The sequence below is a fragment of the Microcaecilia unicolor genome, chromosome 13 (genome assembly GCF_901765095.1).
Source record: "Microcaecilia unicolor chromosome 13, aMicUni1.1, whole genome shotgun sequence".
Lineage (NCBI taxonomy): Eukaryota > Metazoa > Chordata > Amphibia > Gymnophiona > Siphonopidae > Microcaecilia > Microcaecilia unicolor.
The window spans coordinates 50,249,640-50,275,493 of NC_044043.1; the positions used below are offsets into that span (position 1 = coordinate 50,249,640).

Consider the following 25,854-nt stretch of genomic DNA (forward strand, 5'->3'; position numbering starts at 1 on the left):
CCTTGTAATCTTTTAGGTGCTGCTGCTTCATCACTTCTACATTTTGAAGTCTTCAGTTTTTGGATATTTCTAGAATAGACAAGTATGATTCATAAACTACCAAAAGCTGAGCGTCTCTGATCTACATACATGAATAAAAAAAAAAGCAAAAATGACCAAAATGCCACTAAGGGGGGGGGGGGGGGGGGGGAAGGAAAAAGAAAATGAGACGCTAAATTTGACATCAAAAGCTTATAAATAGGGGGTTCTGGTCACAACTCATGCTGAAGTTGCTGAATAAGAACCCCTCAATTTAATAGTAGACATGAGGTATTTTCTGTCTGTTTCAAGCCTGGGATACTCCAGGATATAAGAACAGAACATTTGTTTTTAGCCTTCTGACTCTCGTGTTCTCTCCCCCAACATCTCACAATCCCCTTCTCTGTCCTTTGTATATAAGCACAGCTACTTTGCTGAAATGCCACCAAACAGAACAGCTTCAAGTTTTATACTTGAAAAGTAAAAAATAAATAAAATAAAGTGGAATGCTGTCGGGTATCAGTGCATTCTTGCCGTCACAGCTCTAAGAGAGAAGTCGCTTGGAAGGGAGGTCAGCTCACAAACATATGAAGCATAGAGATGGGAGAGAGAGCAATCCAGAGGCCAGTCCTGACAGCAGGCGGAGAAGAGTGTGAGGCTGCTCCCTGTGACCCAGCCTCTGAAGGTAAGGAACCAAAGTGACAAGCATTGAGTTACTCTCTCACTCTGGAACAATGTTCATTGGATGGCATGCTTTGATGCCATTTTTTGTCCTCTGCTCAGTCCCAGCCATTGTCTTTGATCATGTGAGCTAATTCAATTATGTATTTTCCTTCTTTATACTTCTGGCTGCTTTCAAAGGCATGTTCCTAATAAAAAAAAAGAACAAAACAAAAATCAAGCATTATAATTTAAAAATTGTGGAACTTATTGGATCAAGAATTAAATATTGTAACTTCTGACATCATGACTAAGCATCAAGTTTCTATTCAACAAACTCATTCCAGCGGCCAAAACCAATGGCAGAGCAGCATTAATGGCTGATGAAATCTGGGTGAGACTGGAACATAGACAAAAATAGCAAAATGTCAAAAGTTAAATTTGGCTTGGCTTTCAAATAATTATTTTGGCCACAAGATATTTTTATAAATCTACACATAAGGGCAAGTGTTAAATGAGTAAGGCATGAGGTCAAATCTGACAGACAGCAACATGTTTTTTTAACACATTTGGCTACAACTTGCCATGATTTGAAACCATTTGGCCAGTTGGCACAGTTCTTGGCAGGGCTGCTGATACAAAACCAGGCCCAGGGCAAACAATATTAAAGGGGCCCAATGCTGCCAACACCCCCCCCCCCCCCACCCCACATTGGCTGGCTGGGGCTGTTTAATAATGTGACTTCTGGAAAAAAAAACCCTGCCTTTTAAAAAACAGTAGTTCTTTGCTGGCAGCGAGCATGAGTAGCCAGTGGCTGATACACAGTGCTCCCACTGGCCCCCACAGCCTTCCCTCTGCAGAAACGAGACGTAGTGTCACAGGGAAGGCTGTGCAGCTGGCACAAGCAGTGGGCATTAGTTGCTGGCTGCTCATGCTCGCTGCCAGCAAAGAACTACTGTTAAAAAAGGAGGAGGAGGGGACAAGATTTCCAGGCCCGGCACTAAAATCGAGGCCCCGTGTGTATATACATACATACACACACACATATGGGGCCTCGATTTTAGTGCTGGGCCTGGAAATCTTGCCCCCTCCTCCTCAGCGGCCCTGTTTCTTGAGAGTAGCGGTCCATATATCAGGTTTGTTTTCCGTTAACACACAATGTTGAAGAAGCAAACACACTGACTTAGTATCATTGTCCTGTTAGCTCCCCATCAATAAAGACCATCACTGGGTAACACATAATTCCACCCCCATCTCACACTAACAATAGTTGTGTGCCCTTTATTGGCAGGTTGGGCTAACATACTACACTGCACATGCATAACATTGCCTTCATCCTTCTATAAGGGCTTATTGCATCTAAAGAGGATGTGAAATGCCTTATAACTAAGGCTTCTATTCCTAGGTATTTATTTTCCAGCTAATTAGAATTATTTTATGGTACAAAAAAAAAGCCTGGGGTGTTTATTGGTAGTTTTGCACCACAGAAACAATTGTTGGGCATCTTTCCTGGTGTAATCAAATATATTCATTTATGTTACTTAGGAGGGACTGAGTAGAGGATACAAGACAAGCCAGGTGAGGGGTGAGAAGTACTATGGGGAGTGGTGTTTTTGGACAAGCACTCTTTTTCTTTTTGCATTGGGGTGTTATTGGTGTTTAATAATTAGAACCTAAAATCTGAAGGTGAAATTAGATCTTTCTTTCCATAGGTCCCTGCAGACCAGTACAGATGATGAGTTGATATGTGCATGCCTACAAGCAGAGTGAGCTAAATAGCTTATATCTCAGTCTTATATAGGTGGAGACAGAGACATCACAAAAATACCCTGTGCAGCCTCTTGCCAGCCAGTATTTCTCTAACAGAGCAGAAAGGAGAAAACTCCTCCTCCTAACTGTAAGGAGCCACCAGCAGGGGCGTATCTGAGGTTCGGCGGTAGGGGGGGCAGGGGCTAGAGTGAGGGGGGCACATTATAGCCCCCCCCCACCGCCGTCAACCCTCCCCCGCCTACTGCAGGCGCCGTCACCTACCCCTGCCGAGGTCCGCTTCCTCCTGCCGGTGCCTTTAAAAATATTACTTTAGCTGGCGGGGGACCCCAACCCCCGCCAGCCCAGCCGAGGTCTTGTTTTAAGTTCTTCTTCCTCGTGCTGTTGAAAGCTGCAGCCTGCATCCCTTCCAGTTTCAGACGGAGTCTGACTTCGCAGCATGTTGTATGTGCAGGACGTCAACATGCTGCGACGTCAGACTCCGTCCAAAACTGGAAGGGATGCAGACTGCAGCTTTCAACAGCATGAGGAAGAAGAACTTAAAACAAGAACTCGGCTGGGCTGGCGGGGGTTGGGGTCGCCCGCCAGCTGAAGTAATATTTTTAAAGGCACCGGCAGGAGGAAGCGAACCTTGGCGGGAGAGGGTTGACGGCGGTAGGGGGGTCCAGGGTGAAATCTGCGGGGGCCCAGGCCCCTTTGGCCCCACGCAGATATGCCCCTGGCCACCAGTCCCAGACAGGCAGATGCAAGTGTGAACACGAATTTGAAACCACTACCTAACATCGGAACAGCAGAAAAAAAAAACCCCGAAAAACAAGACAAGTGTCCCAGTAGGGAAAAAAAAATAAGGCCAAATGAGAAAGGTGATGTAGAATGGTCCAAACCTGCATTTGGCAGTGGAAACTAGGCCCACATGGATATGAATTGGGCCTATTACAGCCTCTTCCTAGACACCTGAGGCTTCAACATCTGTTTTACTTATCTGGCATGCCCGTGTTTACATCACTTTGTGTCTGAAGTCCCCTACCACAGCCAGACCTTCACCCTCCCTTATCAGTTAGTAAATAAGGGAGCGAAACATTGTTTTTTTCCTGTGACTATGCACGTTACCTGGCCAGGCTCTGTTTTTGTGTACATATTTGATTGCTCATACTAGTCTGGTCCAGCCCCACCTGGGATGAGCAGAAGTATAACTACACTATGCACGGGTATTTTCTAGAGAGGAACTTTTGGAGCTTTCTTTCTCGGATATTTCATCTCTGTACCCAATATGGAGATATAGCTGCAGTTACTGCAGGTGGAACCCTTCCTATGTCCTATGCAGTTGATTCCCTCCAGAAGTGGATCCTCTCCACAAGAAATTTCAGGAGAGCGTTTCTCTGATATTTTCAAGGCCAATAATACCTCAGAGATTAAACTGGGCAACTTGTCCCAATGAAATATACAGACAACAGTTGCATCCTCTCCTGGAGGTACCTCTTCCTCCATCAGAAAGTTTTCCTCAGTCTTCTGGACATCTACCAAAATCTGTCCTGAAATTCCACAGATTCTGCAGAAGATACTCCTTCCAGGAAATCCTGGGATATTTTGCAGAAGATTTTCCTTCCCCAGCAGAACTGAAAGGATCTGCAGAAGTCCTAGAAATTATTTCACAGAGAATACCTGATTCATAAGCAGGATGAATTCAGGAGGAAAAAAAAAAGGCACTGCCACACCAACACCTGAACCACCCATACTGCCAGACTCTGGGCCCCTTCATTGGGAACAAGGCTGGGAGGTAGAAATCACTTACTGCAGGGGCCCAACTGAAACAAAATGGCAGCAGTTTCCATCAAAAGCAGATCTGCCTCTCCACTAGCTCTGAATATGTCCAAGGAGCCCTGCTTACTTCAGCTCTAGGCTTAGACGTCGCTGCTATGGCTTCCACATTCTCATCTCAAATACGGCAAGTCCCCATGCTGCTGTTTACCATGCCAACAGGTGCCACGAAGCCAGCAGTGTTGTGTCTTATCAGGCTGCACTGCCATAGAGAGTTACTATTTGCAAAGTTAAAAACCATGTAGACAGACCTGAACTAAGCAGAGAAGCCTAAAAACACAGCTGCCACACTAACTGACCCCCTTCACAAGACTGATCCAGCTCCACAAAACACTGTAGGGTTTGCATCTCATTGCTACTACAAATTAAGTGGGTTTTCTTTTTGTGAGCACAGCCTCCAAACAATGGCACTCAAGAGCCCTTTCCCAATGAGTAAAGGGCAGGGAACAAAAACTCAAGGGTCTTTTTTTTTGGGAGGGGGGCGGGGACATAAAGAACCCAGAACACCCAAGTGTAAGACACCCCACAGCTTGCAGGCTGCCCAAACAGCCTGAGCCTTCTTGCTAATGGGAGCTCTGCACACCAAAGCAAAAACCTCTCCCCTTAGTTGAATATATTTTCTCTCTTTTCCTACCAGACCAACTGGACTGCACAGGATATGCTTCTTACCAACTCGTCTTCCGCCAGGGTCGCTTTACTCATACTACCCCTCTCCTCAAGACCCTTCACTGGCTCCCTATCCGTTTTCGCATCCTGTTCAAACTTCTTCTACTAACCTATAAATGTATTCACTCTGCTGCTCCCCAGTATCTCTCCACACTCGTCCTTCCCTACACCCCTTCCCGTGCACTCCGCTCCATGGATAAATTCTTCTTATCTGTTCCCTTCTCCACTACTGCCAACCAGACTTCGCGCCTTCTGTCTCGCTGCACCCTACGCCTGGAATAAACTTCCTGAGCCCCTACGTCTTGCCCTATCCTTGGCCACCTTTAAATCTAGACTGAAAGCCCACCTCTTTAACATTGTTTTTGACTCGTAACCACTTGTAACCACTCGCCTCCACCTACCCTCCTCTCTTCCTTCCCGTTCACATTAATTGATTTGATTACTTTATTTTTTTTGTCTATTAGATTGTAAGCTCTTTGAGCAGGGACTGTCTTTCTTCTATGTTTGTGCAGCGCTGCGTACGCCTTGTAGCGCTATAGAAATGCTAAATAGTAGTAGTAACTGCTGGACACACTGAGAAATACTGACTGGCATGAGGCTGCACAGGATACTTGTGTGATGTCACAGCTCATTAGTTCTCATCCTCCACTTGCTGGTAGATGTGCACACACCCACTTGTCTGTACTGGCCTGGATGGATGATAAAGAAGCCTTAAAGCAACTAATTGTCCCTATCCCAACTTCCTTAAAAGTTTTGGAATTCTCATGTTTCCCATCCCTAGCCTACTTGTTTGCTTGTTTACCCACAAAATGTGCAGCTGTGCTTTCTGCTTACATCAGCAGGCAGTGGGTCAGCCAGAACTGGGAGTTCCCACTTGATTTCAAGGAAAGCCAGTTAAGGTTTTCTTCACATGAAATATCAGCCAAGAACAAAGGGGGAACAACAACAAAAAAAAAAGAAACCACCAGCAAATAAAGGAACATAGAATCATTGAAAAAAAAAAATAGAGCAGCTCTGCTTTCTATACACAGTGCAAATGTTACATGTGTTTGACATGAGGCAACAAGAGGATGAAGACAGGACAAAAACAAAATTTAAAAAAAAAAAAAAGGGAGGCAAGAATTAGACCTTGCCTACCTCAAGTGCTGAGCCTCTTATTTTACTTAAAATCATGGCACAACAATTGCTTATTTGATGCTAGCTGCCCACTAAGCAAAGGCCATATTTATGTCCACAAAGTGAAGGATGATACAAAATAAAAGCAAAGGCAAAAAAAGGTCCTTAGATTTTCTTTTTTTAATTCTATTTGATTCCTGTACTTCCTTTATTTATTTTAAACACACAATTATGTTCCTGTGTGCTACTTGAAACTAGAAAATCATCTCAGTGAGAATGTTCTCCCATCTACTCCTCAAGTGTACCAGAAACAGGAGTTTCAGACTATAATAAGAAACCGATATTGCTAATGCCAACTACAAGAAAGATGTGCCGCTTGTTATTATGCTGCGAGTTAACTCAGGTGTGGAAACTATTCCTAGCTCCTAATTTAACAGCACTTCAGCAGAGGCTGTGGAATATATACTTGCTAAGCAAAAGGTTATTTGCCAGGGTAGCACAGAAGAGTAAGGAAACTCGGGCTGCATATGTAGCCTAGGTCCAGAGGAACCCAGACTCAACTGGAGACCAGCTGGACCGATCTGTTCAGGTATAATTTTAGTGTTATCCAATGAATGTTTTATGTCTGTCCCTAATAATAGTGAGGACTACAGATATAAAACACTGGAAAGATACAAAACAAAGTGGCAGCGATGGTTCTAAATTTGTAAAAAGAATAGAGGGGAACACCCTCCCCCCCCCCCAAAAAAAACACTTACATATTTCCAACCCAGTGTTGTTTTGCAATTTTCACAGTAAATATCTGCAACTGCATGGAGTCCTGTTAGTAACACACGCTCTTCTGCAGGACCACAGCCCACATTCACACTGCAACAAGAGGAGAAAGGACAAGGTTAGGCATGTACTGTGCAGAAGCAGCAGTTCTGGTAACAAGCTGCGGTAGATGGGACATTGGAGAACAGACGGCCTGGTCCAGTTTTGGGGAGCAGGTAGTTTTAACTTTTATGCTGCATTCTCGTTTCTGTAACTTTGGTTTTCTTTTATTTCAGGACACAGAAGTTACTACCACAAATTCCAGAATATAGTTGAAAATAATTAAGGCAGGATCTTGGCCAAGGTCAACCTGGTGTCGTGGAAGAATTGTCAACACCAACTAGAAAAAAAAAATACCCTAGAGAATACTGGATCTAAATTCACATGACCAAAAAGCAAATAAGAGTAATTTTGAAGTAGTACTCCAGAAACATGCAGGCTGTTATATGCAGAAGTTCAACCAATGTTGTGGGCAAGTTTGCTTTGAAAATTACCCCTGCTGGCAACTGTCATCACCTTGGGCAAAGTCCTTCATCCTCCATTGCCTCAGGTACAAATTTAGGTTACGTCTTCTTGGGACAGGGAGATACATTCAGTTACAGTAATAACTTATGCCTTGAATTACTACTGAGAAGATGTAAGCTAATAAAAGAAATCCAATCCAAAACCACCCATACATAATTACAGTTACAACTGTTTGTATGTGGTTAGTTCTCATGAATATCTGTGAGCACTTTCTGAAACCTAAGAGTATGCACCTAAATGAAAACTCCACCTACTCCTCACCCCCTGGAATGCCTCTCATTTATTTATTTATTAGGATTTATTAACCGCCTTTATAAAGAGATTCACCCAAGGCGATGTACAGCAGGTACAGTTTAACATACAAAACTTACAATCTTGTTAACAGCATAATAGTAAAATCACCTAATTTATTGTATTTATGTTCAGTCTTGGTTAACTTGAAAACAGTAAACTGAACCTAATAGAACTACCTTGAAACAGTATCTAAAATCTACACATTTAACACTGGAATTCAAATACCAGAGATATAATACGTTAGTATATTAATGATAGACCTAATGAGAATGCATTAGAACATTCGGTTGTGGAATGTAGTATCTAGCAGTATTCACCATATCACAGGTCATCATGGGTGTGCATGCACTCTGGAATTCGTTGCCAGAGAACGTGGTGAAGGCGATTAGCTTGGCAGAGTTTAAAAAGGGTTTAGACGGTTTCCTAAAGGATAAGTCCGTAAACCACTACTAAATGGACTTGGGAAAAATCCACAATTCCAGGAATAACATGTATAGAATGTTTGTACGTTTGGGAAGCTTGCCAGGTGCCCTTGGCCTGGATTGGCTGCTGTCGTGGACAGGATGCTGGGCTCGATGGACCCTTGGTCTTTTCCCAGTGTGGCATTACTTATGTACCTGAAAAGTGACAGGCTATTTTTGTACCCCCCCCCCCCCCCAGCATACATTTAAAAATTATTTTTATACATATAGTATGCTTTGCGGGGGGAGGGGGGTACAAATAACATGCATTACTACTTTCAGATAGAGTTACACATGTGCACTCTGCCAGCAATAGACAAATGTGCTTAGGGCAGCCACTGGAAGAACTGAGGCACCACAGAGATGGCACTGGGGAGGAGGAGGAGCTGGTGCTGGGTATAGAGAAAGGAGCACATGTGCCTATGCGGGGGTTGGAGCAAATGCTGAACCATTACAAAATGTTTTGTGGGTGTCTGCTAGTACAATATATAAGCTATTTAGCTCACTCTCTCGTGTTTAGAGCTGAAAGCAAGCCATAAAATTACAAGCATAATAAGGAACCAGATCTCTAAAATAGATGTTTTGAAATATATTGTGGAACGTCTTTCTATCATGTAACTCTTTGCAGTGGAACATATCCTCTTATCTTTTGGGTAAAGAAGAAAAATCCTGAGACATTTCCAGTGATACTAAAAATTATCATCTGCTAGAAGAGACTCTTAAAGTGAAAGTATTTTTAAAAAACCAGAAAGATCTGCAATCATTTTATGTTCTACTTATGTGCATTTCTATAGTATGTGTGCCCAATGTGCTTTTTCTTTAATTGAAATTTTTAAATTGCATTACATTCCAGAAGAAAAATTGCACCATAAGAAAAAAAAATCAATTAAAATCTTTAAAAACAAAAACAAAAAACCATCTTCGTCAAAAAGGTGAAAGTAGCCCTCATCAAGGGGGAATTCGAGACGGTAAACAAATGCTATTTAGGGAAACCTTGATTCTAACAAATCAACTTCTAAATGGTCTTATTTCAGTATAGACCCATATACTAACACCTATGCCATGTTGTTTTTACAGTCCTTAGAAGCCCTTAAATGCAGTAAGTTTTTGTACTTATTGCACTTTAACAGCAAATACACATTAAGCACAAAGGTTGCACATCCTCCTCAAGTTATCAGACAGGAAAGTTCTTTGCTGCAGGTTACGATTATTTGCATTTAATGTGGATGCACTTAATACTTCCTCTTCAGGAGGCAGTTAGGTGAGAAAAGGCAGCTGAGGAGAGATATGATAGGGGTCTATAAAATAATGAGTGGAGTGGAATGGGTAGACGTGAATCGATTATATACCCTTTCCAAAAATACTAGGACTAGGGGCATGCAATGAAGCTACAAAGTAGTAAATTTAAAACAAATCTGAGAAAATATTTCTTCACTCAATGTGTAATTAAAATTCTGGAATTCGTTGCCAGAGAATGTAGTAAAAGCAGTTAGCTTAGCGGGGTTTAAAAAAGGTTTTGATAGCTTCCTAAAAGAAAAGTCTATATGGACTTGGGGAAAATCCACTGCTTATTTCTAGGATAAGTAGCATAAATGTATTGTACTGTTTTAGGATCTTGCCAGGTACTTATAACCTGAATTGGCTAGTATAAACTGGTACATTAGTGTGACCCTGTGGTCTAAGGGTGAGCTTTTTTTAATTGAATGCTCTGTTTTGGGGGTTTTCTTTGGTGACATACTATCATTATTCAGCATGAGCATATTTTCAAACCAAGAGTCACCACACAGAAGGAAGATTCACCAATATTTAGAAAAGACACTTACACTGAATTGAAGAGGTATGCTCGCCCTTGGCTTCCTTGAAAGGACTGTAAAAAGGCAAGAAAACAAGTCAAAAAAGATAGATACAAAACTAGCTTTCTGATAAAATCATACCATTCATCAAGATCTTTTCCTTTAGACTGAGAAAAGCCTCAATGAATTAGGCTTCAAATATTAGATTTAAAAAAAAAAAAAGCAAAGCAGCGACAAGTAACCCTTATTTGAATAGCGATTCAATGTTCCAAGAAAATCTCAATCTAAAATACACACTTCAAAAATCAAGTGTCCTGTTTAATAATTGAAGTCAGAAGGATTAAAAAAAAATTTTTTTAAGCCACAGGCTCCAGGTAAGCAGTTCAAATGTTATACCAATATCTTACAAAATCTCTGCTAGAAATGTATTGTAAAAAGGTGGGAATGTGCCAGATATCATAAATGTCAGCAGGATCTTGCTGGTTATGTGTACTTTTCTTCCTCTGGTATGTAATGGTTGTCTGGGATAGTGCAATGGTATTAGGTACATCTTCATTCTTGCACCCCCTCCCAAAATTTTAGGACCAACTCTACCCCCTGCTAGTATCCTGATCATCAAGATCACCCCACCTAAAACATATAATAAAATATTTGAGTAAGATATTCAAAGATCGTAATGAACATATAATAACTCTTCCTCTCTATGATTCCCTAATGTGTCTGTACACACAAACCTTATTCTACCACAACATTACTCATTCCGGAATTGGCGAACGCCTTTACGGTACTATGTAAGCCACATTGAGCCTGCAAATAGTTGGGAAAATGTGGGATACAAATGTAATAAATAAATAAATAAACTTTATTCCATAAAATCAAGCCCTATATGAACACAGGACATGTAAGCAATCCAAATATTTGCTTATTTTAGGTCTATTTTGATAGCGGTATTTGCCTTTATAAAATAAGCTTCCTGATCCAGCCGCAACAGACAATAAGTGGCAAGAGAAGTTCACGCCTGCTAAAAAAAAAAAAAGGTATAAAATGTGTGTGCACACTACATGTATACATTTATATCCTAATTCCACCCAAAATATGCCTTAGAAATGCTTATGCATAGATCATATAAAAGTAGGTGATAACTTCCCATCCATCACTTTATGCATCTAGGTGGTCATGCAATTTTACAAAAAAACATTTTCAAACCACAAAAGAAGAAATGCCAGGGGCCTTTACAAGCGGGACAAATTTTTTTGTTTCAACAATTTTTTATTAATGACCATCAAATACAATATTCATTGAATAGGGACATCTGTTACAGCAATGTGATAATAAGCATAATACACTCCAACTTTGACAACCGTCATCAACTTTATTTATGAACGTTCCATCCCTTCCCTCCCCCCGCACAACTAGAAGTGCTACCCTGGGACAAAGCCTTTTATTAACGCTTTATATGTCCTGTGTATAAAAAACTTGTACCCGACACGGGCCGTGTTTCGGCGTGAAGCACCTGCATCACGGGTCATCCAATTAAAACCATCTAAAATCAGCTCTCCCGCTGTTAGCTGTATTCAGATCGAGCTAGTGGCTGAATACAGATCGAGGTAAACTCAAATCTGAGCAAAATAGCATGCACAATCTGCATAGAATCGTAGCATCTTATGCATTTGCCCCACTCAAATAAAAATTGAGGGCAGTTTACAAAAGCCAGGTTATCTTTGTACCTAGATAAAAGGTCATTTGAAAACCTCCAGTCTCCATGTGCATAATATGCTGACAAAGACTACAATTTCCAGGTGACTGCCTAGCCTGCCTAGTGGTTATGCCAGCCCTGCAGGTTGTCTTATCTAAGCTGTAATGCAGAAACCCAATAAAGTATGCAGGTGTTTAGTGATGCTACCTGCATTTTTAATGTTCCTTGACCATTGCCTACTGAATTAAACATTTTAAAAGGTCTAAATAAAAAAAGTGAGAGTCAAAACTGAGCTGTGGACATCATCAAGCTCATTTTCAAAGCACTTAGCCTCCCAAAGTTCCATAGAAACCTATGGAACTTAGCCTCCCAAAGTGCTTTGAAAATATGCCTCCATGTGCTCACTAGAAGTCACATAAGATCAGAGACACACTGTGCAGGTACATTCACATTTAAAATGAAAAATTACAGAATGCACTCAGGAGATAAGACTTGTTCTCCTTCCCAAAATTTGCACATGAAAAACTGATAATTTTAGGAGTGTGTGGTGTTTATTAGTCTGGAAAATATATATATTTTTTAACAGCACTCAACTGCAACCAGACTAGGATCTGACACCATAAAACTTGATTCACATTACCTGGGATTTTATTCTCCTCCTCCATATCCATACACCATTAGATCACTGCAGTGATCATCCTCAATTGGGACCCCATCCAAAAGCAGCACAGCCATATATCTGAAAATTGATTCTTTAAAGGTCTGGAGACCTACCACCCAACCATCAAACTGCTTAACCAGGCGAGATATTGATTCTGACTGACCATTTAAAGTGGGTGGATCAAGAGGCAAAGCTAGGGAGCAGCCAGCTGTCGGCACCTGCATAGTTAACTGAGCTAATTTAGGACAGCTTCAAAATCATCCTAAATTCACCCAGTTAGCTATGTGGGGTTGAATCAGCCACACAAAGTGGAGGAACACTCAATCCCTACGTCTCTTGACGTTTTTGCCGACAGAAGCTATTTGTGCACCCACTAAGGTATTTACTTTGCTCACTATATTTGTGGGTTGTCTTGGAAACGTCAACTGTCCTTATACAACGAACATCATGAGAGTCCTGACAGCAGCAGCAGCAGCTGTGCCGAGTCTTAAGTTGTTCCAATAAAGATCATCCATTTGAACTAACGTCTCCCTTGGTCCTTTGGAAGAGCCTTCCTACCCTAGTCCTTAGATCCTCCCTTGGCTGAATCAGCTAGGACACAATTTTTGACATTGTTCAACTCTTCCAATCCCCCTCCCACCCTTCTTGGAATATCCCTCCAACCCTCCCAAAACAGATCTCCCCTCTCCCAGCAAGCATGAAACCCCCTGGTCCTGAGAGCTCCCCTTCCCACCCTAAGATCCCTGGTGGTCCACTGGGGACAGGAGCAGTGGCGTAGCCAGAAGTCAATTTTTGGGTGGGCCAACAGGTTGGATGGGTGGGCACTAGACAGTGGTTTGCTGGTAAATGTTTAACAACAGGCTCTCTCCCCGGTCCACCTCTGCGCCCCCCCCCCCCCACCTCCCCTCAAAATTGCAGAGCTGGCTATGGCCAGGGAGAGAGCCTGGGGTGGGGGGAGGCAATGCATTACTCTCTCCAGGAAAAACAACATTAAATGATCCCAGGTTCCAATCTAATTCATGTTTAATGTGGGATAAAATGCCATAAATAAGTAAATAAATAAATATAAACTTTTAATGTTGAGCACCTGATTCTCAAAGTGGACATATTCCAAACACTATAATGAAAATAAAATGATTTTTTTCTACCTTTGTTGTCTTTGTTTTTCTTATCATGCTGGCCCAGTATCTGATTCTGCTGCTATCTGTCCTCTTAACTCCGTTTCCAGGGCTTCCTTTCCATTTATTTCTTTACTTTCCTCCTTTCTTCTTCATTTCTTGCTCTACATCCATAAGTAAAAGCTGGGTCCTCCGCAGACTTGACTGTCCAGTGGATCCAGCTTCTGCCTATTTTCTCAATCCATGTGCAGTTTTTCTCTTCTCTTCCTTTTCCCTCATATCATCTCCTTCCTCTGTCTTCCCTCCCCTCCATCCATGTTCAGAATGTCTTCTTTCTCCCCTCCATCCATGTGCATCTCCTTCCTGTCTTCCCTTCTTTCACCTCCATCCATGTCCAACAAATCTCCCTGCCCTCCCCTCCATCTACTCATGTCCAGGAACCCTCCTCTCTCCACTGCCCTCCCCTCCATCCACCTATGTCTAGCAACTCTCCTCTCCCCTGCCATCCCCTCTATCCACCCATGTCCAGCAACTCCCCTGCCCTCCCTCTATCCATCCATCCATATCCAGCAATTCTCTCTCCCCTGCCCTCCCCTCCATGTCCAGCAATTTCTCCTCTCTCCCCTTTGAGCTTTGACCATCTCCCTCTCATTCCCTCTCCAGCACTCTCATTCCCTCTCCAGCACTCCCATTCCCCCCCCTCTGTTTCTCCCTTACCCAGTCTCCTAAATTCCTCCCCCATCTTTCACCCACTTCATTAGTCCCCCATACTCTGTACTCACCACCCCTCCCAGACCCATCCTTCCCTCTGCTTACCAACAATAAAGAACGACAACGTGGATGCAGGCAGCAGCTTGGGTTGCTTGCTGTGTTTTGAGTAAACGGCGACGGCTGCGCGGGGGAGTAGAAAAAAAGATTTTCTAAATGGCTTTCTTCCTTCTCTACTCGCAGTGGCGAACTGGTGGGCGGCGGCAATAAAAGTATAAAGCAGCCAGGCTCCTCGACTCCGTCCCGTCCTTCGCTTTCACTTCCCTGCCCTCCCAGCGTCCCGCCCGAAAGGAAATGACATCAGAGGAAGGCGGGATGCTGAGAGAGCAGGGAAGTGAAAGCGAGAGTGGGTGATGTTTCTGCCCTGGAGCCGTGGTCGCTAAGCTGGTGCAGTGTGTGGGCGGGCCTGAGGTGAAATTGGGTGGGCCTGGGCCCACCCAGGCCCACCCGTAGCTACGCCCCTGGACAGGAGTGAACCCAACTCACTCCTGCACTACCAGCTGCCGCAGCAAAATGGCTCCCACCACCTTTCACAGCAGCCTTGCATACAGCAAAAGCGAGTGGAGTTTGCTCCCTGCCCCTACTGGACCACCAGAGATTCTAAGTAGGCCCGAGAGGCCCTATTAAGACCATGGGAAGGATGCTGAAAAGTGTCAAAAGTTATACCATTCTTTTCAAAATCAGTCTTTTGCACTTAAGACTAAAATTTGACTATTGCAATTCAATTTATGCAGGTATTATGCAGAGCCTCCTATGAAAACTACAAACTGCAGAAAACATGGCTGCCCACCTTATATATAGATTGCCACGATAAACAGCTCCTCATCTTAAGGATCTACATTGGTTACCTATCAATGAAAATTTCATTTAAGCTCTGTGTTCTTGTTCATCAGATTCTTTATGGGATGTTATCTTATGATCACCACGAAATGCTCTCTCATCATCTAGAGAATATCTCATATTACATTTCCCAAGTTGTAAAAACTTAACCTTCAAAACTATCCATAATGCTAGTTTGTTTGTTTTTTAAGTACCAAACTCTAGAACTCATTAAACAAGTATATCAGACACTCAGTTCATTATATGTCATTTAGAAGTTTACTTAAAGCCCACTTCTTTAGATCTGTGTTCAGCCAATATGAAAATTTTTTTATGTTTAAACTGTTTTATTAACGATGGATATGAAAATTTTTTTAACAGTTGTATTCTTGTATTAATATTAATAGTCTTGTAATGTTTCTTCTTAATTTGTTATGTAAGTCGCATTGAACTTGAGCTTTCTTGGGAAAATGCAGGGTAGAAATGTCATAATAAATAAATAAAATACAGGTCCCAGCTGATATTCAGCTCCAGCGGCCAGGACAATTACGATTAACCCTAGACATTCAGTGCCAATTTTGTCTGGGCACTGAATATCTAGAGCTAATGTAGCTAGTGACAATTAGCGTTAAAAAAAAAAAAAAAAACAAGACCGCCACTGGCTGAATATCAGCTGCTAATTTTTAGGTCGCCTATTTGTTTGGAAATCTATTGTTGGGTTGCATTACTCACTGTCTCCAAGGATCCATAACTAATATTACGTGGTAATCACAATCTCTTGGAGAACTCTGACAGACTGCCAAGTTGTGCTGCAGACAGGAAAAATAAAGGGCTGGCATTATGGAGAAAGCTCATTTTACTGTAGTTTAGAAGCTCCAGGGAAGAAAGTGGAAAGACTGCAGTTTATATACATAAGCTGTGAAAGAAGACCAAGTGCCTACATGAGGCGTACAACGAGGCCAACAGCATCAAACCATTTCACTTTGGTCCAGACTAATGGGTGAATGTGGTACAAATCCTAATTGCTGCTTGAGTAGTCTCTAGAGACTTGATTTATTTAAATAAAGAGAATGTAGTAATACAATAAAAGCCCTTTTTGTAACTGCTATAATGCTTCTTCTGTTTCATAAAACATTTGTACAGAGTGAGGATTTGCTACTGCTGCTCAGCTGTCAGTTGCATCATTAACCAATTACTGAACTTGAAGCTATGTGTCATAGTGTATTAATGTGGGTACAGACTACTGAACAAAATCAGAGCAAGTTTATAATGAGCCAGCGTTCTGCCTTTGTCATCAGATCTCTAGAGGACAGCTATAAGCTGAGCAGGTGGTAGGTAAGGCCACTGAAAGAAGGAAAGTAGTTACCATTATGCATGACATGCTCAGTTGTCTTCAGACTACATCAGCTGCCCCAGTCTGCCCATGTCATGGTCTCCTCCCCTTGTAAAAACCACAGATTAAAAAAATCTGAGTGAAAGTGTAACATGATCAAGACTGAAAAACCCAGAGAATAGTTAGAGGGTTTATTGTATGTGGGGGTTTTTTTTGTTAGTCCTCTGCTACCCACAGCTGGTCCATGTGTTTTTACTTTGATGTATATTATGCACTGCATTGGATGGCATTTAGCTGGAGATATATTCTATAAATATATGAAAACCAGAGCAAAAACAGGGCCAACTGTGGTGATGTTTCACACTGCTTAAGCAAGAGAAGTGGGTTTGATTCCTGGTGAAAGGTTGGATGGAGCTTTGAGGTGCAACAGAAGCACCATTCAGTACCTCTGAGAAGGAGAAAGAAAAGGAACACTGTCTGTCATTTGGGGGGGGGGGGGGTGTCGCAAGTCCAAGTAGTTGCAAAAAAAGCGGCTTATAGTGCTATATTTTCAGTTCCCATCTCCAATCAAGATGGAAATCCCTGCCCTCCCCACCCCCCACCAAAAACACACACCATTTGCTAGCATCGCATGGATATGAAACAGTTATAAGTTAATATCTATATATACACACCCACTACACAAATACATGGAACGGTACTTGTTTGTGTGACCAAAGCTACCCCCTTAATTTTTCACAAACTGATCAATAGCTTTGATAGACTGAGCGACGATATTGCACGTTTTAAGGTGCATTCAAATTTGGTGCTATACGAGAGCTAGGAGTGTTGAACACATCCATATTGAAGAGACTCCTGAGGCAAGCCTTTGTGGCTGAAACACGATTCATGTCGAGTCCGTTGGATGTTTGAAATAAATCTTTGTATTATCTACACATCATCTAGCGCCTTTTTTTTTTTTACTGTCACCTTTGCTGCGTTTGCTCAGCCATGCGATGCCCAGTCACGTAGGAGAGACACCAAAATTATACTCCTTAACAAGGAAAGCAGTGACTCCAAGGAATCAAATAGTATAGCAACCCCGCCAAGAACTGATAACCTGAAGCGGGAAGGCCATCCATCATCTTGAAACCCAAGAGGCTGCTCAATCACTGTACACACAGCACTGCTTTGGGACAGCTACCAGGGGATTATGCAAAAAAAAAAAAAAATTATTATGGCAGCGTACGCAAGAGGACAACAAACTCTTAGGCTTACTGCCACCACCCCTACAGTACAATAAACACTTCCCCAATTCGGCATTACATGTTGAACCCTCCAAAGACATGACCACAATACATTGTTGAAAGAGCTCATACCGCTGGTACAATGACTGCCCTTTCCAACCATAGTATCGTGGGGCATGACCACCTGTGAGGATCTGAGAAAATCTAAATTTTCTCCAGCCAGAAGCAGATAAGAGTACTGAATACCAACAACCTTGTAGAAAAACGACTCCGTTCCTTTTATCTTGCAGCACCTCATGCCTGGAATAGACTCCGAGCCTGTACGTCTAGCCCCGTCTTTGGCCGTTTTCAATTCCAAACTTAAAGCCCACCTCTTTACCACTGCTTTTGACTCCTAACCACTACTCGCTTGCCCTGTCCTTTTATCCTCACCTCTTTACTCCCTTACCCTTAATTGTTCTGTTTACCTGTCTTATCTAGATTGTAAGCTCTTTGAGCAGGGACTGTCTTTTTGTGTAAGGTGTACAGCGCTGCGTATGCCTTGTAGCGCTACATAAATGATAAGTAGTAGTAGTAAATTGCCCTCTGTACCCCACTGAGGGAGAATGGGCCTTCCTCCGGAAAAGCTGACAAAAAAGGAGGGAATACCAAAAAAAAAAAAAATGCCTACACCAAGGGCCCAACCCCATGGTGCACTGTCCCAATTCTGACCACTGGGTCACAACCCAGAGCAGCCTCCAGAAAGACCCCTGGCGCAAAACAAAGCCTGCAAGCCACATGTCCTGAGAAGGTGTGAAAGACCACCTAACCCTTTCCACACCGTGGCATAATGGATCAGGGGCCTTAGTACCAGGGGTCCCAAAATACCAACACCCCCGTAAAAAACGAGAGCCTGGTAATATTAATTTTTAAACTGCCCTCTGTACCCCAGTGAGGGAGCATGGGTCTTTCTCTGGAAATGCTGATAAAAAGGAGGGAATCCAAAAGAAAAACAAAAACCCCTGAAGGGAAAGGGAAAGAGGGGAGGGGGTGGGGGGGAAGAAAATGTTTTGACAATGTTTTGAAATGTCAAAAGCCACTTGGTTATATTTGTTATATCAAGTTGAAGAGATAGAAGCCTACATCGTGGCTGTAATGTTTTGATTAATAAAAACGTATAAATTAAAAAAAAATGAAAAGAAAAACAAAAACCCAATGCCTACACTGGGGGCCCAACCCCATGGTGCACTCTCCTGATGCTGACCACTAGGTCACAACCCAGAGCAGCCTCCAGAGACCCCTGGCACAAAACAAAGCCTGCAAGCCGCACGCCCTGGGAAGGCATGAAAGGCTGCCTAGCCCTTTCCACACCATTGCATAAAGAATCAGGGACCTTAATACCAGGAGTGCCGTATCCCAAAAAGGTCCCCCCCCCCCGATCTCATCCTCCGGCTGCCGAGCATATGGGAAGCCAACAGCAGGACCAGCCCATAGCATTTCTGGCTTGAAACCGCCAGGAAGAAGCAATGGAGCCAAGCTCCAGCAGGAGCAGGACATGGGTACAATGCTGTACCACTGGTCGACTAGCAGGAATGCCGCCAGTCCTTTGACAGGATGTGCCCGCACACCTGCAATGCGCCATTCTGTTGTGGGTCGAACCCAGTAGACGGCCCCACTACAATACTCAAGGCTGTATGGTGTGGATTTGCAGGACCTGTGGGGACCACAGATCTAATCAGAACCCTGGAGAGCAACCTAGAAACGGCCTGGGCTTAGCAACACAATGATCCAGGATTACTGCCACTGTACCCATAGGATCCTAATCAACAAGGTGTCCGCAGGGCACCAGGCACAGACCCCCCCAGAAGGGGTACAGACAGGAAGCCAAATCATCAAAATAGATGCTGGTACAGCAGCAAACAAACTGCGCTGCATTAAAATTGCCGTGGGAGGCTGAGCCGCTAGAGCCTGCAGAGGAGAACATGGCAACGAATGTCCGTGTACGCATAAAAGCGACAGCTCCTCAGAAAAGAACCACTGAGGCCGAGTCAGCAGACCACCCCGGTCTTAGCTCAACAGTGCTCACCACTCCTCACAGTGAACACAGCGTAGGCAGGCATCGGTACGTTTAAAAGCAAAAGTAAAAAAGGCTAGTACTCTCATCGCTATTGTGTGGGAAGGTAAGACTCACCCAGAGGCGATCAGTCACAGAGTGGTCCGCCCTGTCGATTGCAGTGGACTTACGCAGGCCCACAAACACTGGAGTAGTGCTATTCTCCCCGTAAGCAGTAGCTGCTTACCTTTTTTTTTTTTTTTTTTAATATGAGGCAGAAGAAAGGAGGAAGAATTGGAGGGAATTAAGGAGAAGGGAGGAAGGACTGGAGGGAATTAAGAATGAGGGAGGGACCTGGGGTGACCAGATATACCCCCTAAAACTGGCACCACTCAGTCAGGACACCCCAAAGTTACCCTGAACTAAAAAACCTAGACAGGAGATGCCTGCAAAAGAAACCAGGAGCTTGTAAGAAATCCACCCACTCGCCTGCTGGAGAGAGAATATTGACTGGCCAAGGAGCAGCAGCGCTCTCTATCTCCACCTGCTGGTAGATGGACACAACCCACAATCTTTGGATTCATCTGCTGCTGTCGCTAAGGACAAGACTATTTAGTTAATGTACAATACTAAAACACAGAATCTTAGTCCAATGATTATTTTAAAAATTGTATTTTTGTAGTCAGATACTGCTAGACAAAATGCACAAATCTAATTGCAATTATGGGATATGATTTGTAATGCAAGGGGAGATAGGATAAGGAGGGCTACTAAACCAGGTGGCTACATAATAATATTCTATAAGAGAAAGTTTCACAGGAGATAATGAGATCTATGTCCATTGCAGTCAATTTAAAGCAGGGCTTTCCCTCTGGGGTGTGAACAGGGAAAGCAAAACAAAGCTGCAGGACAGCAAGAGATTTGAACATTTTATCAACATGAGTCAAATCAAGCTGAACCTATGGGGCTATTCTGATCTGTGAATTTTCTTTGTGAAAAATGCTTTTAGAGCCCAGACGTGTTGACACCTGAAGATGCAGGTTCCAATCCAACACTAAGAACCAAAAACCAAAGTTGCTCTGAGGTGTGTATCAAACACATCAACTCAAAGTCCAAAAAGCATGGTTTCAGCCAAGGGAAGTCTTGCCTCGCCAATCTGCTTCATTTCTTTGAATGTCAATAAAAGGTGAGCCAGTTGTAATGTATCTAGATTTTCAGAATTTTTTTTTTTTTTTTTTTTTTAACAGAGTTCCTCATGAGAGATTCCTGAGAAAATTTTGTTCTGGGATTCGAGGCAATGTCCTTCTGTGGATTAGGAATTGGTTATTGAACAGAAAACAGATGGTAGGTGGCCATTGTTCTCAATAGAGGAGGGTGAATACTGGAGTGCCGCAGGGATCCGTACTGGGACTGGTGCTATTTATCATTTATAAATGATCTGGAAGTCAGAATGACGAGTGAGGTGATTAAATTTGCAGATGAGACAAAAAAGTATTCAAAGTTGTCTAAACACATGCGGACTGTAAAAAATTGCAGAAAGACCTTAGAAAACTGGGCATCCAAATGGCAGATGAAATTTTAATGTGGACAAATGCATAGTGATGCACATTGGGAAGAATAAGAATAATCTGAATCATAGTTGCCTGATGATAGGATCCACCCTTGGGGGTCAGCACCCAAGAAAGAGATCTAGGTGTCATTGTAGACAATTTACTGACACCTTCTGCCCAGTGTGCGGTGTCCAAAAAAGCAAACAGGATGCTAGGAATTATTAGGCAAGGGATGCAAAGTAAGACCAAGAATATTATAATGCCTCTGTATTGCTCCATGGTGTGACCTCCCCTTCAGCATTGCCTTCAATTCTGGTCACCGTATCTCAAAAAAGATATAGCGGATCTCAAAAAAAGATATAGGTTCAAAGAGTAACCAAAATGATAAAATGGGATGAACTCCTCCCATATGAGGAAAGGCTAGTTAGGGTTCTTCAGTTTGAAAAAGATGGCTGAAGCCTATAAAATCCTGAGTAGTATAGAACAGATAAAAGTGAATTGGATTTTTTCACGCTTTCAAAACGAGTTCAAAGACCAGGGGACACTCAATGAAATTACATGGAAATAACTTTTAAAACAAATGGAAGGAAATATCTTTTCCCTCAAAGAACAGTTAAGCTCTAGAACTCGCTGCCAGAGATGTGGTAATATCTGGGTTTAAGAAAGGTTTGGACAAGTTCTGAAGGAAAAGTTCATAGTCTGTTATAGAGATGGACATGAAGAAGCTGCTGCTTGCTCTGGCATTGGTAGCATGAAATATTGCCAGGTATTTGTGACTTGGATTGGCCACTGTTGGAAGCAGAATACTGGGCTAAAAGGACCATTGGTCTGAGCCAGTTTGGCTATTCTTATGTTGTTAAAGCTGAAATAGTAGCTACTTATACAGGCCAAAGAAAGAAAAATTACTGCAAGCTTTAGATTTTGATATCCCTTGGAAAGTTGTCCTCTCCTTGACTATGCTCCAACTTAGCAAAGCTAACCAAAAGCCACCCAGTAGAGGTCTTTATTCAGCTAGGTTAAAGTGCTTCCAGAAACTCTCTGCTTCTACTTAAGTTCTATAAAGCAAAGAACCTTGAACAGATCTATGCATGCCGACAGCCATGTGTGCGCATTAAAAAAAGAAAAAACAACAAAAAAGCAGCATGCTGAAAGTATCTAGTAGAACCTGCAGCATCTCAGTGGTACAAAGTGGCCCTTTTCTGCCATCATGTCTATTTTTAACTTGATCTTTTCACTTGAACCTATAGTTTATTGAATTTATTACACCACAATACATAAAATATAATCTAAAACTATAAATACAAAAAAGTAAATAGAACCACAATAGGAGGAGAGAAAAGAAGAGAACACACAAAATCCCTTAGAATAGCAGATCAATTAGTCAGGGAATCCCAGAGTTTAAAAGAACCTTAAATAAATGTCTGAAATCTAGTGAGGAACACAGTGTGTACACCTGTCTAAGCAGGAACCCAAAACTCCCATCCATTCAGAGTTGTTTGTTCTCTGGGAAAAATAAATTGAGAAATTGAGGTCTGAAGATGCAAACCTGATCTGCAGGCTAAAAGGCTGACGTGAACTGGGTAGAAGATCATGTACTGTCTCATCTCTGAGGTGTTTCAAAACTTAATTCTGATTAAGTAGCTACTTAGAGTAGATAGTGACGAAGTGGAAGAAAAGTTTCAAGGATGACTCATCCAATATTCCATCCATTAAGAAGGCTGCCTGCTAGAAAATGTGACTGGTTCAGCAGAACAGAGCTACGTCAGTGTTTTAAAACAGATTTATAAAATGAACCTTGCTGATGGACTAAATGATAATGGGTCCATTTCTGAGACTGGTAAACAGTAATGTCAATCCAATCCTCAACTATTTAAAGCCCTTCTAAAACTGTTTCTGGCCTCTTAACGCATGTCCATAAATAAAACTGCAGCTTTTTTTAAAATTAACTCCTGGCTTCCAAGCATTAAAGTTTCCTCTTCCAAGAGCATGACAGGTAGCAATTAAGCAAGCTTAGTGGTTGTGTCTCTCAGCCTAGCGCCCACACTGCAGAAAGGCAGCTATGCAGTACAAACAGCTGCTGAGCAAGGCCAAAAATTCATTATAACCGCACTGCTGCCTAGCTGCTATTTTAACTCACAGCTTAATTTACATGCTTTCCTCCTATCTGAACCAAGGGCAGGAGATAGGAATCTGTAGGGCACCTTCTTGGTTTGTGTCAAAAACAAGATGATTTGGTGCAACAAGAAAAACTCACAAAAAAGGTTTACAGCAACCTTTATCACTAGTCAAGCTAAGTTGGTTCTGTCAATATGACTAAAAACTTCTGCTAATCACAGGTTTCTCTAGTGCCCCGTCACCCACATACCCAACACGCTCAGACTGTATAACCAGTGCTTTATAGTTCACGGGAGTAGGGCAGGAATAGCACTTCCAAAAACCACAAGGAAGACAGAAAATAGTTGATGTTTATTAAGAACACACCAAAAGGACTCGACGCAGTGGCCGTGTTTTGGCATCTGAGCGCCTGCCTCAGGAGTCTGACCAATCTGGTGGTTAAGAATAAAATGGACTCCTGTGTAACTGACAAAACTCTGTATGTGTGTGTGTGTGGGGGGGGGGGGGGGGAATACCTTCAATCACAGCAGAAATCTCGGTAAAGGTGGTGCTGCTGGACACTCTCCTTTGCTGAGATATTTCTGCTGCGACTGAAGGTATTTTTTTCCCCCACATAGTATAGTTTTGTCAGTCACACAGAAGTCCATTTTATTCTTAACCACTAGATTGGTCAAGCGTGCTGGGTGCTGAAACACAGCCGCTGTGTCAAGTCCTGTTGGTGTGTTCTTAATAAAGACCATCGATCATCATCTTCTGTGTCAAGTCCTGTTGGTGTGTTCTTAATAAAGACCATCGATCATCATCTTCTGTGTCTTCCTTGTGGTTTATGGAAGTGCCATTCTTGCCCTATTCTTTGCTTGATGCTACTACAGACATAGGGTGTGCTGTTTCTCACCTCTTGTGACTGTTTCTTCTGCTTATAGTTCTTCACACCATCCCCTCCTGCAACAACGTGGTCCGCAAACATTTGCAAGTAAACATGAGTTTGAAACAAGTTGCAATTTAGAGAGGAAACTTAATGGATCAAGTCATTCCTGGTACACCCATGTGAGTTCACATACATGGTATATTGAAAAACTGACCTACATGCAGCCACCTTTAGAGTGCGTTAGTAATTATAGCCATCTACATCACTCTTACAGCTTCCAATGAGAGAGTTTCTTTCAACTCATTTGGAGGCAAGACAAAGACCTTGTCCAAGTTCCCAGCCAAGAAAAGAATGGAAATTCATATCAGAGTGCTGCAAGGTATATCCAGTTTTTTCAGACATAGGTTTTTCAGACAAGACATAGGTTTTTAAGAATGGTGCTCAATTGCCAGGAGTGAGGCCAGTGTGTCCAAAGTACCTCATGAAAGACTCCAGAGGAAATTGGAGAGTCATGGGATAGGAGGTAGTGTTCTATTGTGGATTAAAAACTGGTTAAAAGATAGAAATCAGAGATTAGGGTTAAATGGTCAGTATTCTCAATGGAGAAGGGTAGTTAGTGGGGTTCCCCAGGGTTCTGTGCTGGGACCGCTGCTTTTTAACATATTTATAAATGACCTAGAGATGGGAGTAACTAGTGAGGTAATTAAATTTGCTGATGACACAAAGTTATTCAAAGTCGTTAAATCACGGGAGGATTGTGAAAAATTACAAGCGGACCTTACGAGACTGGGCAACTAAATGGCAGATGACGTTTAATGTGAGCAAGTGCAAAGTGATGCACATGGGAAAGGGGAACCCGAATTATAGCTATGTCATGCAAGGTTCCACGTTAGGAGTCACGGACCAAGAAAGGGATCTAGGCGTCGTTGATGATACGTTGAAACCTTCTGCTCAGTGTGCTGCTGCGGCTAAGAAAGCAAATAGAATGTTAGGTATTATTAGGAAAGGGATGGAAAATAAAAATGAGGATGTTATAATGCCTTTGTATCACTCCATGGTGCGACTGCACCTCGAATATTGTGTTCAATTCTGGTCACCGCATCTCAAAAAAGATTTAGCAGAATTAGAAAAGGTGCAGAGAAGGGCGACAAAAATGATAAAGGGGATGGGACGACTTCCCTATGAGGAAAGGCTAAGCGGCTAGGGCTCTTCAGCTTGGAGAAAAGGCGGCTGAGGGAGATATGATAGAGGTATATAAAATAATGAGTGGAGTTGAACGGGTAGATGTGAAGCATCTGTTCACGCTTTCCAAAAACACTAGGACTAGGGGGCATGCGATGAAGCTACAATGTAGTAAATTTAAAACAAATCAGAGAAAATGTTTCTTCATTCAACATGTAATCCCTCTGGAATTCGTTGCCAGAGAATGTGGTAAAGGCGGTTAGCTTAGCAGAGTTTAAAAAAGGTTTGGACGGCTTTCTAAAGGAAAAGTCCATAGACCGTTATTAAATGGACTTGGGGAAAATCCACTATTTCTGGGATAAGCAGTATAAAATGTTTTGCACATTTTTGGGATCTTGCCAGGTACTTGTGACCTGGATTGGCCACTGTTGGAAACAGGTTGCTGGGCTTGATGGACCTTTGGTCTTTCCCAGTATGGCAATACTTATGTACATCTAGGGGAGCAACCAGTGGGCCATGGAAAGGGAAATGCTACTGTAATTGTGTTCCATAATC

At 42.5% G+C, this 25,854-nt stretch overlaps 1 protein-coding gene across 1 annotated transcript in view; it reads right to left on the reverse strand.

The window, feature by feature from the left end:
* Positions 1–298: 298 nt before the first annotated feature.
* Positions 299–25,854, reverse strand: part of YPEL2 (yippee like 2) — a 65,981-nt gene continuing 40,425 nt past the window's right edge. The window contains exons 4-6 of the mRNA XM_030222129.1: positions 9,962–10,005; positions 6,804–6,912; positions 299–887 (exon numbers count right to left, since the gene is read on the reverse strand). Of these exons, the coding sequence (XP_030077989.1) occupies positions 798–887; positions 6,804–6,912; positions 9,962–10,005 (243 nt within the window). The 3' untranslated portion in view covers positions 299–797. The remainder of the gene's footprint in view (positions 888–6,803; positions 6,913–9,961; positions 10,006–25,854) is intronic.